Here is a 20,040-nt window from a genome sequence, read left to right on the forward strand (position 1 = left end):
AATTAAACGTAATGAAAACACCTAATTCATGGCTGCCTTTATTATAATGCTATGGAAAGAAGTGGTTAAATGAATAGATACCACATATTTAAAAGGAAGACACACTGTAGTTATTTATTGACAGTGTTATTTAATATGGTATTTATTTTGTTGTTTTTATATTTCTTTGTTCATCAGGCATCAAGGTAAATAGCCATTGTAGCTTATTGTAATAAGAATTGGTGATGAAACTATTTCAAAGACCAAAGTAGTTGAACATTCAGAATACTTAATAATATATTTTTAGAACAAATCATAATTTTAAGGTCATAATAAAGGGAAGATTTAGAACTAAAAGAGGTGTTTGGTTTTATTTTCCCTTTTTAAAAAATATTTTCCACTTAAGACTTAGGCAGATACTTCAAAGGCAACTTGTCAAAGTATGATTCTACTCCTAGTTTTTAAATTTTGTGTTTCCCTTAGACTCACCAATCAGGAGGCTGAATCTTCCACGCAATGACCGGGGAAGACTTCTAGTCTTCTGACTAGAAGTCAACCAAGACCTATGCTTTCTCTCTCTCTCTCTCTCTCTCTCTCTCTCTCTCTCTCTCTCTCTCTCTGTGTGTGTGTATGTGTGTGTATATACACACACATACACACACACACACAAAACTGGGCATATTATATCTAACTATATACCTATATACTTAGAAATCTCAATTGTCAAAGTTATCAAGATTTTTTTTTAAGTTTATGTGGGACATGATTTTGTCAGTATCTTTGTACCCAACAACTTGTTAGAATTGTCATTTATTTGATCATCTATTAGATATTTTAAGGCCATGTTACTTAAAAGAAGAAAAATATTACTGAGTACAGCCATTGAGAACTTGACCAATATCAGAAGAAAGAATCTGAATCTTAACCGGGTGTGCTCATAAGCATGAGTCTTACACATGGAAATCTGCACTGTATGAAACACACGATTCCAAGCTTAATGATGGCCTCATTATTTACAGTTTAATTATTTGGCTGGTTGTATTTTCTGAAGCATATGTGACAACTCTAGGAAGTTAGTGCACTTGATCTGAATTATATTGCGTACCAAAAATAGCTACTCTCTCAGATTCCCTTGACACATTTCCTTACAAGTAGTCAGTATTCTTCAAGAAGTTTTACATTCTGTGTGATACCTTGTTCACAAGGACCACCTGAGAGATTTTGCCAAATAATTTCCTAAATAAAATATTCCCATAATCTACAAACCTAAAAACTTCATGCAAAAGGAAATAAGAATAATTTGCCTTGACTTGCTTTTAGGGAAAATTGGTTGGTGCCAATTATCTCTTCTTTCCTTAGAAGTTCTCATAAATATTTGTTTTATAATTTGATCCAGAGTTTTGCTGAGGATCAATATTAAGCTTGGCAGTGTGGAGTTTCTAAACTCTGCCTTGCTTTTGCAAACCTAAATATTTGCCTAGTTTTCTGGTATCACTCCACACTCTTACCCTCTACCAAAACTCTGTTCAAACCTTCATTTTCCTGTCCTTTCCTCCTATTTTCAGCAGATGGCCTTCCTGTTTACAGGGAAAAGAAGCCACTAGTCAAAAACACACTTCTTCCTAACACTAAAAACAGGGGCCAACCAAGTTCCCCTTGCCCCTCCTGTCCTGTTAGAACTAAAGAGTTGTTTTCCTTCCTTTCTAAAGCTAATTCCCACTTCTGTGGTTTAGATCTATTCCCTATCATGAACCTGGGAATTGAACGTAATTGAGTAGTTCAACCTATTTTGTGTTTCCAATTTGTTTTCTCAAATTCTCAAACAGATCATTCTCATCAGCTTAAATCAACTCCGATCTCTCTTATTTAAAGGGAACACAAAGGAAAACCTCTAATTCACCTTCTAGTTATCATTCTACTTCTCATCTCTCCTTCACAGCAAAAGTTCCCCAAAGATATGTCACCTGTTTTCTCTATATGATCTAACAATGTCTCTTGACTTCCACCATACTATTACATTTCTTTCTCTTTGCTTACATTTCCACATAAACATACTTTATCATATCCTCCTATAAGCAATGTAAATTTTCATAAAATTTTTATTATAATATAATGCTACACACCTCTTCTTGTTACATATTTGGGGAAAAAACTATACAGACATCAGATACAAATGAGTTCTATAACTTTATGAGGTTCAGAACCTCTCAGAACCTGGTGAAGGTGATTAGACCTTCATTAATTCTATCCTACCATATCTTGTTGATCTCTAAAAGGTCACATTGGCTGTGTCAACATTTTAAGAAGAACATATCATTCATGCCCTATGATTACTTTATTCATATCTGACTACAAATATTTTAACACTCTTTCCTACAATTTCTTTATGGAGTTATTGTGACTCTTTCTTCCACTGTAGTTTCGATCTGTGTCATATGTTATCCTTCACAACTTCATTTAAAAAATTTAGTGTGAATCCATGATCATGCTACAGATACTTTGTCTTGGAAAGTCATACATTTCCTTTTGGAGAGGATCTAAGAAATATCCTTCAAACTCTTTTTTTCTATATTCAGGGATTGAAAGTCATTATGAATACATTCCATGCATTTTCTAGCCTGTCATTCATTCCCGCACGAAGCAAAGGAAGTGAATAGTGGATTGGTTAAGCACTGTTTTCATCCCATCTCATAATCATGCTCCAGGAAGACACATTATGACACAGGTCTCTTTCGATTTGACAATATATTATTAATACAACAGTTAATTTCAATACCAAAAACTACTACCAATTTGCCAAGCCAAGCTTACCAATCATTGCTCCTGTATTCTTTATTTTAAATCCCCATCTGTGTGTTGGTAGCTGGGTCCCTCTCCCTTGGCAGTGCCAAGGATTCTTCCAGCTCAAAGTAGAGTGGCTGTTTCTTTGGGCCCTACCACCATGGGTAAAGCCCCACAAACCAAATAAGCCTAATGTCATAAGAATTCTTTCTCCTCATTTTCTTCTAGATCATAGCCTTCTATCAACAAGTAATGACATTGATTTTTAATTCTACTCTGCCTTCTCAGGTGACTCCTTTCTCAGTGTATTGTATCTTCTCATTTTGCTTTCCACAGCCTCTCTCCACCTGTCTCCATTCTGTTCTAGGTGGGTAGCCAGAGAATGTGGTTATTCCCTGGGAGGTTCCTTACCTAACTGGTCACCACAGGATGACGCTGTCCCATTACAGAGACCACAGAACCTGCTGTGCCATTCTCTCTGCATCTTCTCCTTGCCTTCTTGCCTTTCAGATTTAGATGTAACAACAAGTCTCTGATATCATTCATCCCAAATGTACAATGCCAACCCCTTGTTTATTTGCATTAAGACTTCCCACACCTATGAATCGTCCTTTTTGATTAAATTAACCTCCATGACTCCACTTGGGTGTGGCATCTGTTTCCTGTTGGGACCTGGGCTGATGCACTGAGGTTCTTTTTTTTCTTCCTATCTAGGAACTTTTCTCTGACTACAACAAGCCAACCTGCTCACACATCTTCACATTCTTCTCTAACAGGAAGATCTGCTTGTGTTTGTCATATATGCAAACGGTGAGACCAGAGGCACCGTGACAGGCATAGCTTTAGGGACCTCTATTGTAGAGTGTATGACAAAAATAAAGATATACCTACATTATGTAAGTGGAATAAGCCAGGAACAGAAAGATAAATACTGTGTGTATTCACTCCTATGTGGAAGCTAAAAAAGTTGATCTCATAGAAGTAGAGTGTAGAATAATGGTTATTAGAAGCTGAGAAATGTAGTGGGGAGGGGGCGACAGGAAGAGATTGGTTAAAGGGTACAAAATTACAGCTAGATAGGAAGAATAAGTTCTAGTGTTCGATAGCACTGTAGAATGACTATAGTTAGCAATAATATATATTTTCAGATAGGTAGAAAAAAGGATCTCAAATGTTTCCAACACAGAAAAACAGTAAATGTTTGAGATAATGGATATGCAAACTACCCTGATTTGATCACTATATACCTCATAAATATGAAGAAGTATATGTTCATTAGAAAATGGGAAATACTTAAAAATTTATATAAAGTCACATGTGTAGCCTATTCACACAGCTACATAGTATACTAAATACAATATTCTAGTTTTATGTAGAAATTTACTAGTAATTAACATTGGAAGATTTTAAATAACTTTTGTAGGCTTATGGTAAAAGTTGCTTTAGTGTTAATGGCAATAGAGAAGAAAAATAACTAAACATGGATCTTGTAACTAAAGTAACTCAGCATGGATCATGAATCATGGTAATGGGAATTACTATGAAAATAATTGATCATTCCTTGGTCCTTTCTAAAAAATTTGTGATGTGTAATACATATTATGTGAGATGGAACTTAAACAGAATATCATTTACTACATGGCACCAAATACTGAAAAAAGGGCTTACATCAGTGTGTCAGACCAATTATTTGAATTAACAATTCAGCATAAATATAATATCTTTTTTCTTTTTGGACTTAATTCTGTTGATCACTTGTAGGTATGTGTATGTGTATGTGTATGTGTATGTGTGTGTGTGTGTGTGTGTATATATATCTCCATATGCATGTGAACATGTATGTACACATACAAATAAAGATATTCTTAGCTGAAATCTATAAACTCCTGTAAAAAGGTAGACTGGTCATTTTGGAAAAATAATCCCTTGTGAGAGAGACTAGGCATAAAATGCATAAAATATCAAGATAGTTTTTACCTGTGAAAGACCTAATTGTTATTTATTGCTGGATAACAGCACTAGTTATCACACTTTTATCAGCTCCTACACAATCTATACACACGTACACAGTCATGCTATCATCAACAATAGCACCTGAACTGAATACATAATTTCAGTTATGATGAACAGCACATTAGGGCATACGATGAAATATAAAATATATTAAACAATCATTTCCTCTCTATTTAAAAAAAAAATGTTAAAATTTATAGTCTCAAATATCTGTAAATTTTATCTATAAATAGTATAGACTACTCATAGTATAAGTGTCTGTTGTCAGCACAATGTCCTTCGAGTAAAAGAATATTTATCAAATTAAATAATAAACAATTTAAATGGGCAAAAATATATATATAGTTTATATTTTGGGCCATATTTATCGTTGATCTATCAACATTGGTTATTTATATATAAACTGTAGCAATATTGAAAACTGGTTAAATATAATTTTAGTTCTTCAGAAAAATTTTGACACTAAAAAAAATTCCAGTTTATAGCTGTATTGCGTAGCTATAACTATTTTTAGAGTTCATTGTTTTTTTCTTCATCACCATTTATATTTCTTGTTTTTTAGTACTATATCAATCAAAACATCTTTCAACTTCTTCATAAGAGAATCATGTATATCAATTATGTAACTATCTATATATAAAGCTTAGCAACTAACCCCACAAACAATGAATCGTGCAACACAACTTTTATTCATGTGGCAATACCTAACACCTAAGCAACAATTCAAAATAGACCGTTGAATATTAAAACATTTAAATATAAAAATGGCTATGATACCTTGATTATTTCTTCAGTTCCAATTAATTCAGGAAAAAGATCAAGTTCTACAAAATTAAAAACAAAATTATTAAAGTTTTTATTCAACTATTTCAGCCTTTGTGGATTTACCTTTTGGTGAAAGAAAAAATTAAAAAGAACCAAAAAGTTAATGTCAGCTTTGAAAATACAGACTTTCTCACAATAAAAATTCCAAATTTTAGTTTTCAACATTACTGAACACTACAACACAACACTACATAAGCTTATATGTAACTCTACCCAAATCTTGATCTCTCTCTCCCACTCCACTCCCTTCCCCATTCCTTATATATAACTCTATCCAAATCTTGATCTCTACCTCCCACTCCACTCCCTTCCCCATTCACCACTCCCCCAAGTCTGATTGAAGCTAAGAACGGAGAGGAGGTCAGTGAAACCGATAAAACTAAGTGTAAAGAAACGCAAATAATTTTTCATCAGTGCACAGTTACTTTCATCCTTAGCAGGGCTGATAAAAGCATGGCTGGGGAAATGCCAGGGATTTTCTGGAAAACTGGTAGAATTTATTTTCTTATTCAGCTACCTCTTCCTTAAGTTTCTATTTTGACTGAGGACAAATAATTATCTTTACTCCTCAAATCTGGCCTCATACCTATTTCTATACAGGGTGCTGCAACAGGTAAAATGAAGAGTGTTTTCCAGCAGGTTCCAGCCTTGCTGTCATCAAGAAGAAGTAACAGAGTGAATCTTGTGCATTCTCCCCAGGGAAACTCAGCTAATGCTGTTTACTTAAAGAATCTGATGACCAGGATCATTCAAGTCTGTTTGTCCCAACAAATCAGAATGAACGTATGAATATCTCAGTGCTAAAACAGGACCTGTCAGGGAATGTCAGGGAAGACTAAGCTGGTTCTTTCTTTTCCTAAGAAGGAATCTAGCCACTCTACCACATTACTGAGGGGCCAGAGGAGAATTTTTCTTTAGTCTTGGTCTGAACTGCCTGGGTCATTAAGAAGATGGTAGACAAAGTAACTGTGAGGTTTGAGCATTATTATAATGATGTTCTTCAAACTCCCATGGCTTTATGGAATCTCAGGCTATCACCACAATTTATGCTCTGCACTATCCTAATGCTGCTTATGTTCTATGTTTTATGTCCTCAAAGGAAATGTATACTCTATAGAAATTTCAAGGTATAACTGAACCAACATTAAATGTTTATCATACCCAGGTCTGTTTTCCAACACAAAGTTTCTTGAGTTTATTTTTATCAAGACTCCTGGGTATTAATATATTGAAAACTGTAAAATGAGAATTCACGTGAAATCTGTTAAGCATGCCTAGCTCCCAAGAAGATTCAGATAAAGTTAATACTTTTGACAACTTAGCTGTTTCAAAATTACTTAACGTAAACAACTTCCTGTAATTTAAAAAGGAAAGTACTCACTAGAGACAATCACAATCTTACTTTTAATTCTCACTTTTTTTCTTGTTAAAACTAACCATTTTATTTTGATCACTAGTGGTCTCCTTCTATTTTTCTTCCTATGAAATCCTTTCCTCACCATCTGTTCTTCATGCTCTTTATTTTTTACGTTTCCAAACTAAAGTGATTTCAATCATCTCAAACACTTGTGTTTTTGTAATCGCCATGCAAATTAATACATGTGAATTTAAAAATGAGATACAACTAAACTGTGACAGACAAATGACCTTCCATATGATTTTCTAAAAGCTATGACTAAAGAAGTTCATGCATGTAAAAAAATCTTCAAATTAAGCCCATTAGACAATACCTAGTTTTACTGAAAATAATTTGAAGTGTAGCCACTCTTTTTCATAGACTTGTGAAATATTTAATGCTCACAATGGCAAATCATAATCAAATACTTGTTAGTGGTGCACATACTGTAGGTTTTTCCGCTGTTGAGAGGCTATGGAAAAAATATCAACTATTTTCCATTTGTTTCAATATGCTTAAGAAGGTGTTTAAAATTTTTTTAAAATGGTCTAACTCCACCTAACTTCATACTTTTAATGGGCAAATATAATTTTCTTATTTAATCATAATAAGGGTTGGGGAAGGGTATGTATAACTATCACGTTGAGGATTTATTTCCTTTTTTCTTCAATATTTTTAGTGTGTATTGCATTCGACTTATTTTTATCATTTTACCAGAGCATCAACTAACTATAGGGATTATGGTTTCCTTTCAGTAAATTACAATACAGGGTTTTAATCCAATCACATCCCCTAACGAATATTAATGACTTATACTATAATTGGATTGCTGCTTATTGTAATAAAAACAATACTTTCTCTTTAGGCCTCCTTAGCTCTGGGGCAACTTGTGTGGTCCTAGGCAGGTCTCTGAGCCTCCCTTCATTCCTTGGCACTCTCATGGGTGAGCACCCCCACGTGTTGGCACATTCATATTGCTGTGTATAAATCCACCTTGAAGGCTCTTTATTCTGGTTTCCAACTGGACTGAGATCATTTGAACTGACTGAAATTCCCAGGAACACTTCAATACCTCTATTTCTTAGAATCCAGAAGTCTTTTGCTGAGTCTCCTCAGAACAATTTTGAAATAAAATAATTTTGAAAGATTGTTTCTGTCTTCCTAAAGATTTTGAAGCCATAATTCTGGATCTGTTAATTCAACACCCTGAACTCAAAGTTTAGCTCTGCTGATGGGCACAAGCTCTCATACTGGGTACCCCTAAACCTGCTGCTTTCTCACAAGTAATAACCGATATTTTAGTAACCACTGGTTGGAGTCAGGCACTATTGATATATTAAATAGTTCAAAAATTATACTGATTTATAGAATCCTCTCTGTTCATCAAAATAGACTCCAGAAAGGATAGAAAAAGTCTGATAGTGAAGAACTAGCAGTATTTTTGTTTTGAGTGAACACTTAAATTCACATTTTTGTAATAACTGAACAAAAACTGTTGACTCATTCTGGTTTTGTTTTAGGACACAAGTAATGTTAGATTAAAAAAGCACATTAGGAACACATTCATTTTTTATAGCACAAAAAAGCAACACATGTAGGTGAGCAAGCAAGGCTTATTTAATTGTTTGAAGATAAGCCAAGTTTCACAGTGCACAAAATAAAAGCAGTGTAGACTGCAACTGCTTCAAGCTGTAATTCTGCATATAATAATGTAATAACACTAATAGGAAGGATGGTACAGGTAGAGTAAGGACAGATGCATGGTGACTTAACAAATTGTTATACAACTGAAATCACACAGTAACAAGAAAACTGTTGATTTAATTCATCATGTATTTAAATCTAACACATGTAATTATCAAGGCCCTAAAACATGTACTTAAACAATCCCTCCATAACTGTATGTTAATTAGCTCTATCTTATATAAGAGAAATAAACATAATTAACTTAGTAACAATAAGATAAATATATTTATGAAATTATTTATTCATAAATATAATTCTCTAAGAAGTCTTTTAAAAGAATATACATTTCTTTTTAACACTAAAGAGGCTCCTTGACAAATTTAAATTAATTTCCGAATGCAAACTTACACATTTTTTTAAATGGCAATTTGAAATAATACTTAATGTGCATTAGTTTATGGTGATACTTTTGTACACAAGTGTAATTAAAAGGTACAAAGAATAATGTAAGCAAATTGTTAATTTAAATGCACAGTTTTATTAAATTTAGGAAATTAAAGGCACTATTTGGAAGACTGAGTTTTTCTTCAGGGAAACTGATTAAAATATTTGAAATCTGGCTGGGCACGGTGGCTCACGCCTGTAATCCCAGCACTTTGGGAGGCCGAGGCAGGTGGATCACGAGGTCAGGAGTTCCAGACCAGCCTGGCCCACATGGTGAAACTCTGTCTCTACTAAAAACACAAAAATTAGCCAGGCATGGTGGTGAGTGCCTGTAATCTCAGCCACTCAGAAGGCTGAGGCAGGAGAATCGTTTGAACCTGGGAGGTGGAGGCTGCAGTGAGCCAAGATTGCACCACTGCACTCCCGCCTGGGTGACAGAGCGAGACTCCACGCCTGTAGTCCCAGCTACTCCGGAGGCTGAGGCAGAAGAATGGCGTAAACCCGGGAGGCGGAGCTTGCAGTGAGCTGAGATCCGGCCACTGCACTCCAGCCCGGGCTACAGAGCAAGACTCCGTCTCAAAAAAAAAAAAAAAAAGAAAAAAAGAAAAAAAAAATATATATATATATTTGAAATCCATCAAAGAATGACAGCAGTTATAAACTACCATCTTCATTTCTTTTTAACAAAAGCAATAAACAATACAATATTTAGTAAACAGTTTAATCCTAAATAATAACAGAATAATTAAATAGGCTACATTACAGTTACCAAGCTAATAAAACAGCATGATTAACAGAACCAAGTGGTAGTAATAAAAACCATGAAATAAGCAGCAAACTCAAAAGCCACTTACATCTATATTAGTCACAAAAATAATAAAATTCACAAATCTTGTAGGCACCAAACCTGTTTTACCAAGCCACAAGATAGTATTACTGTCAAGACTTTCATTGGGATATATTTACCAAAGAAACAATAGATAAGACAATGTAATTTCAATACTGAATTGTAAATACGTGGATAAAAATGCCATTGCAGCCTTTCAGATGAGAAAGAATAACTCCTAAGAGAACCAATTTTTTTTTTTAATAAAAAAATAGGATAATCCCAAACTTTGGAGGAACAGGCTTTTGATGTAGGAATTTTTGGTAGAAATAATAGGGAATAATCTACCTAAATTTGTAATCCTTGGCTTTTAAGAGGCATAGCATATCAAAACATCAAATCAAATACCATCTTTTACTAACACAGCATTACTATACAAAATGCCTTAAGAGACTGAGGCATCCATGGAGATTTAATGGTGTATCCAAACAAGCATCTCATTATTACAATGTTCAATAGTGTCCCGGTCCTTTAAATAAACAGAAATTTTAAGTTATAATAATATTTATTATTTAGTACAAATGTGAAAATACAACAAATGATAGAAGAATATTAGACTTTGTGCCAATATAAAGTCAGTCTTACAGGATCACTCAGAAATCACTTATGGAGAAAATACATATTTAATCTGTTTCTTTCATATGCAATAAGTTTCTCCAAAAAAGAAAAAGACCAAAAAAATTCAGAATGTTTAAAGCTTTGGCATAGCGAATAAAGTAGGAAACAGTGTAAAAATAAATGGGTAAAAGTAGTAATTTTTTGCCAACTCCTGAGAAATTATTTTATGTATGAAATTAGAGTAGCATAATTAAATCAAGGTAACAAAATTGAGTGAATGTGTTCAATATACTTCATACTCAAAATGCATAAATAAGGGTAGAAGAGATTTTTGTATATGCCATATTTCAATCAATTCACATATGGTGCTGGTCGACATGATCAAAGTTATATGGCTAAAGGTGTCATTTTCTGGATAGCTCATTGTGGGGAACTTTGGTGAGGGTTGCCATGCAATGGTGTGGTGTGATATGGCATAGTTAAAATCATGGTCAGTTATTTTGATACTCACCTTTCAATAAGACTTAGAGCTCACATTCCATTAAAAAATAACGTGATTTTGAAAAACAATGCTAAATAAAGGCAATAAGAAAGATGGTTATACCCAGGCCATGAGGCAGGTCATAAGAAATATTAAATAATGATATTGCCATCATGGTAGTAGTAATATTCATTAGTTATTAATACCAAGTTGGGAGATACCTTGGCAAGTTTTATAGCCTGTAGTTTGGAATGATGAGTACTACAATATCTGATGCTCTGACATATAGTCTTTAACTTAAAAAGTCAACTAGTAAGAACAGCTATAGTAAGGTGATCAATGAGCAATTACTTTATTTAAGCTCATGTTGGATTAAAGTCCCTGCTACAGCATTTAGACAGCAATGCAAACCGCGCACATCAGTTTTCCTGCCATAGGTAAAACTGAAATAGGCTATAATTAATATAATTTGTAACCATTCACTTACATTGAAATTTGTAAAAGTTTCAATGAGTAGGCTCCTAATATGGATGACCAAAGAATATATATATATTTACATATGTATGTTTGCAGATGTACATGATTATACATATGTAGGTGTATATATACATATATATACTTCTAGTCTATTATTTAAAACTGCTTATACTAACAAGAGGAACACTAACTTAATAATTTTAAACTGTCAAATTATGATGGTCAGCATTTGATTCAGTTATTGCATATGCTCTAAGATCAAAAGATTTTCCCATATATTTAGAGAAGGTGCATGCAAATAAAACACAAGTAGAAACAACTTTTACTTGTCTTGTTTTTGGGAAAGAGTAAGGGCAATCAACCAAGAGGAAAACACCCCACTCCCTATAACCAAACTATAAAAAGTAGAAAAATAGATCTAAGACAAACTCTTGAGATGCTTTGTATAGATACTTGAAAGTACCTCACATTGTATAGATATTTGAAAGTACCTCACATGGCCTTAGGATCATGTATATACTTACTACATAATGCTTTGGGGGCTGAAAAAAGGAAATAAATACAAATTAAACCAACTCTTAATTATCCAAAATAACAGTCTCAACATTTACATAATAATTTTCATTTAATGATCATTACAATATTATAAATATGTTTAGTCGTTCTTATTTTACAAATGGTAAACTCCAATACTAAGGATAAATTTAGTTATTGTCCTGCACCAGACCTGCTGAATGAGAAATAGGTCCCATGCCTCAAAAAATTAACTGGCAATCCAGACTTAAGAGAAAATCACTTTGCCTTTTGGCTAAAAGAATATAAAGTTAGAGAGAAAGCATCAATGCATACAGTAATTAAACTAACCTCATTTGTTGAGCTAATATATAGATGTATCTGGCGGTACTTACCAGGATTATCGGTAGGCATGTCGACAATCAGTTGGTCGCTGTATTTTCCATATAAGCCATTAGTGCATATGGCTACTATTTGAAGAACATAACTCATATTGGGTAGCAAATTATTGAGAATAGCACCCTAAAAGAAAGATGTTAGTAATTATACAAATGTTATTCTCATAGGACTACTAACACACTAGGTATCTTTCCTAGAAAACTTTTTCTCACTGGTCCATGGAAAATACTTCTATTTTATTAACCTAAGGAAAAGTTTATGTAATGTTGCTTAGTTAAACTTGTGGTATTTGTGAATTATGAAGAACTGGAAAACTAGGCTTTTTTTTTTTTCTTTTTAAAAATCAGATTTAGTTTTAGGAAGTTTCATTTTTAGCCAGAACTCATCAAATTCATAAATGAGTACCACAAACTAAAAATTAATATTTTAGACAAATAAATGGGGAGCATGTGCAAATAAGGAGCAATGTGAAGAAGTGAACAACTAAGTTATGTCTTTTTCTTGACAATATATATGCAAGGACAGTAATATAATTATCTTCTTCACATAATTATGAAATAAACATATTATCATTTATTTCACAGATCATTGTGTCTCCATATTCTAGGCGACTGAATTAAAAGATTACTAAAATTTTATCCATTTTGTCCACATGATATGAAACACAATTAACAATGAGTTTTTATTTAAATGCAGCTTCCCAGGACTTGTAAGACTCTAGGACTCTAGGTGCCTGAGGCAGAGTCCAGTGTCCTTGAACCTGCAGTGGGGACTTTCTGGACCGACATCCAGATGAAGGTTTGTCAACTACACCCTAATCTATGGCCAACATTTCCCTACCAGAGCAAAGTTTAATACTGACATGTTCAGGCCACAAAAGGAATCTGTACTTATTTGCACGCGCTGGTGGAGGGAGGCAGGGGTGGATCTTTTTGTAAGAAATTTGGTCTTACATCCCCAAAGTTCTGACCCAATCATGACTTCCCAGCTGTTATCTGAAAATTTTTTGGTACAACAAACAGGACTTGTATGTCCCCTACTCTACTCTTCCTGTGCTGATATAGCGTAATGGAAGACACAATATAAAATGTATCAGGGCACTGAGATTCTGGCCCTATTCTACAACTGCAATCTTAAGAAAGGCCATACTAAATGATCTCCAGTTCATAAGTCATATGTATCTACTCTATAATGTTATTGTTGGTAAAGTTATGTTATCCATTTAATTAAATATAACTTTTGACATAATTTAGTATAGCTTCTAATTTAAAAATTTTTTTAATTTAAAAATACTCACCCCACCCCACCTTCACATAAAGTCTAAAAGTAATGGAAGAAAATAACATATAACCATTTGTAAGTTCTTACCTTGGAAATTAAATTATAATGTTACCATATGTAAAACAACTGATCATATAGTTACCAAGTCTTGATAGCCATCTGTCAAAAATTCATGCTTGGTTCGGTCCTCTCCGTCCAACTGCTGGTACAAAACTGCAAACTTCTCAATCATGGTATCATAAACAACTCGAGGCCTTTCCCATGTAACAAGAAGGCTGGTATAATTCTCTGGGTCAGCCTGAACATTTTCTGGTTCTGAACTACAAACTTCAGAGAGAAAAAAAGTACAGCTGTTGATAGAACTTAGCCTTGAGGACTTGAATAAATAAAACATATTCTATAAAAATTTTATTGTGTTTTATTTCAATATAAAGTACAAAGTTACACTTTTCCACTGTGGAGATTTTGCTTATTCCATTTCCTATATCTAAAACACTCTTTCCTCCCCTCTTAACTCTATCTGTTCAAATCCCAGCTTTCCATTTTGGAAAGGTCTTGGTCAAATGCTACCTCCTTCATTACACACACTAATCTCTACTGAAGTGATCTCTGTCACTGTCAATCATCTATTTTATCATTATTACTGCATCGTTTGCATACTTCCATATTATTTTTTCCTGAACGAATCTTGACTCCTCTAGTGGATTATAAACATAAGAACTATAGCTCTGTAGTTCTATATTGCCTAGAACATTGTTTTGAATATCTTTGGCATACAGATTCATTCTTAGAAATAAATGAACAAAGAATATCTGCAAGTTCATGGTGACTTAATTTCTCTTGTTTGGTACCTGAAAATCTGTTCAGTTCAGGGTGTGGATAATTTCAGTTATGAAAGACATACTATTATTGGAACATTTTGTTCTTAAAGAATCCTTGAACTAATTAAAAATTCCCAACCAAAGAAAACCTAAAATTGCCATTTCAGTATTTTTCAGATGTGCTGACAAAAATCCCATTTTGTTATCATAAGTAAATTAAGAAAATAATTTTAGGGAATTAAAAGACTTGTTTGTTTCATCTGAAAAAACAGTATTATGAAAATCATTCAGAGACTTATTAAAATGAATTCAGGTCCATGCTGGGAATCAAGCCCCAAATTTAGTCCCATCAGAGAGTGCCCTGGTACTTTCCAAAATGCATTTCTAATGTGATAGTTTGGACTAATTTGGAGAAGAAAAACTATAACATTTTATGGTATTTTACTAATGAAGCAGAGTAATAGATATCTCTTCACAGGCCAGACAGATTTGCAAAGTAGAAGGAGAGAAAGATCTCTCAGGCTGAATATTAATTAATATACTTACAGAATCTGGTCTTTGTTTTCAGGTGATACCTGAAGTTACAAAGCCACTCGATGAGAGCATGTGGTAGACTTAGGTAAATCAGTCATCACTGATACAAAAACTACAAGGACTCAAAAATATGTTAACAGCTGCCGCCGATTGTGACCAAAATGCCTTCTCTCTGCTAGTTTGCAGTTCACCTCCTGAACACAGGAGGGCACCCACAACTAACAATTGGACTTATAAATGGAAACAAATTTTACATATATTTAGTAGTCACAATTTTAGCATATGTACAATATGCTGGCAGTGGTATAGCATATGTACCATATGTACAGTATGCTAGCAGTGGTACAGAAATGATTTAAAATATATGAATATATATATACCTTTTAAATACGTGAATAGCTTTATATCAGTTAGAAATTATTTTTCACTTCAAACCTTTGATGTTATTTTTTGTTTAGGGAGGGCTTAGGTTGGGGTGTTCCTTTAGAAATAAAAGAAAAATTATTTCATTATCAAAAAACACGAATTCAGAATGAGAATGTATTTTAATTTAGGTCTATACTACATGATGTTACTCTACTGAGTGAGACTTCTACTAATGTCCAGCAGATGGCAGAAGACCTTCAAATTGTCTCAAGTGAGCTATTCACGTTTGTATCATTGGAGCAACAACCTCCTTCTTGCTTCTTATGAATCCCAAGTTCACTTTCAGAGAAGTTGGCAGTTACTCTGGACAATATCATTTGTAGATTTTTGTCCTCGAAAAAGCAATCCCACTTTTTTACAGAATGGGAATGATTTAAAGTGAACTATACTCTTCAAGATGAAACTGTTTTGAAATGCATTAATTTTATGCATATATACAAAGCATAACAGTCTCTTGAGAAAAAAAAAAAAAAGGATTCATTGCAAAATATCCAAAGGACTACTGCCCAAATAGCAGAAACTACTTTGGTTGGATGTCTATGTTTGTCTCGCCTTAATAGTAGCAATCAGTAGATGTGTCAAAATTTATGAAGCAACATTAATATAAAGTAGAGCTCCAAAAAGAAAGTTATATTTTCTTGCCCATAGGTTTTCACTTCTTGTAAGAGTTTGTTAGTTATTTGTTTAATAGTTTGAGTTTATATTTTAATTAGAAATGTATTTTTTAAATACTTGTGTTTATTGATAATCAACAATACAGTTGCATGTTATCAAGTTTTAGGTAAATCTTTTTTTTTTTAGATGTGGAGTCACAGGATCATATGGTGAAAAAAACATACATACTTTAGAATGTTATTAACAGAAAAGCCTATATTTCTATATGTAGTTTATGATCTTGCCAAAGGGTTTCCTTTCTATAAGATAGAACTGAATCTTTCAAATAACAATTTAGTTAATTCCATATACACTATTTGGTGTTCAAACCATGGAATGAACATAGAAGAAGAGATTAATAGACACTAAATTTTCCAGGTTTTGCATATATTTCCTATTGAAATCAGCTCAATTATCTTTTTAAAATTTTATTATTATTATTATTATTTTAGACAGAGTCTTGCTCTGTCTTCCAGGCTGGAGTGCAGTGGCACAATCTTGGCTCACTGCAAGCTCCTCCTCCTGGGTTCATGCCATTCTCCTGCCTCAGCCTTCCGAGTAGCTGGGATTATAGGAGCCCGCCACCACACCCAGCTAAAGTTTTTTGTATTTTTAGTAGAGATGGGGTTTCACCATATTAGCCAGGATGGTCTCAATCTCCTGAACTCATGATCCTCCCGCCTCGGCCTCCCAAAGTGCTGGGATTACAGGCGTGAGCCACCGCACTGGGCCAGCCCAATTATCTTATTAGAAGCATATGTACTCTGTAAAGTACGTTTTCTGGATTGAAAATCAGTAACGTTTTTCCAGATGAATATGTACTCAGACATCAAATACAAGCTGCTATAGAGTAAAATAGTAACAAAAATATAATTTTCCTGATCATGAGAAGTTCGAAACTGTTGAAGCTTCATTCCCTCCCTCAGGACTACATTTCACATACTGATTCCTTTCCACATCTACATGTGATCTGGCTCATAGTTACTGATTCTTCAGGAGACACTGGCTGAGAAGAAGAACCTAATTGCTGGTTATTGCAGGCTTCTGGCTGTGAGTCTGGGGCCCATGTCAAGTCACATAGAGTACAAGTAAATGGCACTGTACCATACATGAACAGTGAGCAAAGAATCCTCACTATAAAGAATGAGAATGTAGTCTCCTTTATGTGTTCTTGCTTTAAAAACTTATTTTTAACATTCCACTCTCATCTGCTTGATTCTAGGCACTCTAGACATACAGAAGAAGGTAGTGTCTGAGCCTTTAGATGCCCATTCCTGTGATAGCTTTCAAACACTTAGATTCAGTAAGCTCTCAGATGTAACGAGTGGTTTTAGATTCTAAATTCTGCACTCCACTGATAGAGGAATGTATAAAAAACTTACAAAAAATTCTGCCATTTAGGCCAAATTAGGAAATTCTTTTCAAATTTATACACATTTCCTACTAAAAATGGTATAAGCTTCTTAAGCTTTTAGCTGACACAAAGTCCTGTGCTTTATCATTCATCCTGTCATTACTTAAATGAAGAGTGAACACCTACTAGGTAGGAATGGACATGATCTGTGGAACCAGTGCCAAAATATTAGTACGCAAAGCACTGAGTGACATGAGGAAAAAATGAAGAAAAAAAGAAAAAAACAGAGACAGAGAAATACAAATGCATTCCTTGGCTGTGACAAATCTTTGTTCATCAAGAAAGTTGATGCAGGTGACCAAGGGGAGATAGGAGATTCCTTCCACTTCTGTTGCTCTCTAGCCTGCCTTGGAAGAAGCACAGTCTGCCCTGAGGGAGAAGGCGCAGTCTTAGCTTCAGGTATTACGAGTAAAATGTGGATTGATACGAAATGGCAGGGAGGTGATTCTTTTTTTTTTTTTTTTTTTTTTTTGAGACAGAGTCTCGCTCTGTCGCCCAGGCTGGAGTGCAGTGGCGCAATCTCGGCTCACTGCAAGCTCCGCCTCCCGGGTTCACGCCATTCTCCTGCCTCAGCCTCCTGAGTAGCTGGGACTACAGGCGCCCGCCACCGCGCCCGGCTAATTTTTTGTATTTTTAGTAGAAACGGGGTTTCACCGTGGTCTAGATCTCCTGACCTTGTGATCCGCCCGCCTCGGCCTCCCAAAGTGCTGGGATTACAGGCGTGAGCCACCGCGCCTGGCAGGGAGGTGATTCTTAGCTAGTGGCAGAGAAAATGTCATAATTACCCGAGACTACACTAGGTCTCACTCAGTTATTTCCCACTAATTTGAAGTTCTGTACAGTATAACAGTTCATGACAAAAGTGCTTCATAAATACATGCTAATAAGTACACCACTTCCTTATTTGAAGTTTATGACCTTCATTTTTAAAAGTAGTAAGACAATGACTACTGGGAGAAAAGCTGAATGACTTACAGACCCAGAAGGTAACCAACGAGGTTGTGACTTCTCCTCGGGCAGTAGCAGATCCTAATACAACTGATGTAAACATTTACACAAATGTTGAATGTAATTGGAAAAGATCTATCCCTGTTTTGTACTTCTGAATGATTACATATTCACTTTAGATACTACTAGGTATCTACTAGGGAGGCTGAGGCAGGAGAATCGTTCGAACCCAGGAGGTAGAGGCTGCAGTAAGCAGAGATAACAGCCACTGTGCTCAAGCCTGGGTGACAAAGAGAGACTCTGTCAAAAAAAAAAAAAAGACAGTTTTCACTAACTCTTTCAAGACCAGATGGTTGTATTAAATTCTGTGATCCTTAGAAGAGCCAGTGTCCATTCCATGATGCCAAAAAGAAATGCCTTCCTAATAAATGGCAGCTCTCCATACAAATGGAAATACAGAGGTTTGAAGTTCTGATAAAATATTCATTAATTCACAAATAATCTATTGAGCGCCTGCTGAGAATGCAAAAAATGAGTAGGGCCTGGTCCTTAAGCTTACAGAGTTTATATGAATATATAAATCTCACGTGGTTTTTGCAATTATTTATAATGTATTTCTAAAAATACATTTTCCTACAATGCATTTATTGAGAGCAAGATTTTGACAATTTTTATGCTAGCTTTTACTTCTCCTCCTGGTCAAAATGAGGATATTAGATATTTATAATGACAAAAAATATGTGAACTGAATGTACAAAATTGAGGAACTGATTAAGGTTTAATATATAGTTATAACTATATGATGGAATACAACATAAAAATTAAGAATGATATATTAAAGGTATAATATGAAGTAAAAAAAATCAGTAAACAGACATGTGGTATAGTCTCATTTTTTTGTGAAATATAATAATAACATTTTTAAAAATTTTCAGAGAAAGACTTGGATGGATCTTTACCAAAATCTTCATAATAGTTATCTCTGGGTAGTGTAATTACAGGGTATTTGTATTTTTTTCTGTGTCCTTATCTATATTTTCTACGTTGTATAAGTTCATGCAGTAAAAATTTATTTTCAGATTGAATTTAATAGAGATCAAAACTGAATATAAATACAATCCTCAATTCTTATTCTCAAATTCAGTTCCAAAGGAGATAGTATATCCATTGAGAAAAAAACTTTCATAAGAACACAGTATTTCTATGCACAAGACAAATGATAATAAATGCTCACTGAATGCAAAGACTCAAGATGAAAAAAGCAAGTCCTAGTTTGTGAAGAAAGAAACAACTAATTGCTAAGAGTCTAATCAGATTCATGTCTCCTCTTTTTTCACTGCAAAAATAAAATCAAGTAGCTCACTTCTTTATAATGATTTCAGTAAATGCAGACTGTTATATAATGGGCATCTATAAAAATTGTTACCTAATAAATCTTGATATGCTAGGTGTTCATTATTGTTAAGTACGATAATTTTACAGAGGATTAACAGAGTCAAAATGAAGAATGTAAATTATTTAGGT

The 20,040-nt window shown here is 34.1% G+C and overlaps 1 protein-coding gene across 4 annotated transcripts in view; it reads right to left on the bottom strand.

Annotated features, from left to right (window-relative positions):
* The window catches only part of LOC105475258 (protein tyrosine phosphatase receptor type Z1), a 193,121-nt gene that overhangs the window by 53,024 nt on the left and 120,057 nt on the right, over positions 1–20,040 (bottom strand). For all 4 annotated transcript variants that reach the window (XM_011730358.2, XM_011730351.2, XM_011730371.2 and 1 more), the window contains exons 9-11: positions 13,862–14,046; positions 12,435–12,561; positions 5,551–5,597 (exon numbers count right to left, since the gene is read on the bottom strand). In XM_011730358.2, coding sequence (XP_011728660.2) covers positions 5,551–5,597; positions 12,435–12,561; positions 13,862–14,046 — 359 coding nt within the window. The remainder of the gene's footprint in view (positions 1–5,550; positions 5,598–12,434; positions 12,562–13,861; positions 14,047–20,040) is intronic.

This window comes from Macaca nemestrina, chromosome 4, assembly GCF_043159975.1.
Source record: "Macaca nemestrina isolate mMacNem1 chromosome 4, mMacNem.hap1, whole genome shotgun sequence".
In the NCBI taxonomy this organism is placed as follows: Eukaryota; Metazoa; Chordata; class Mammalia; order Primates; family Cercopithecidae; genus Macaca; species Macaca nemestrina.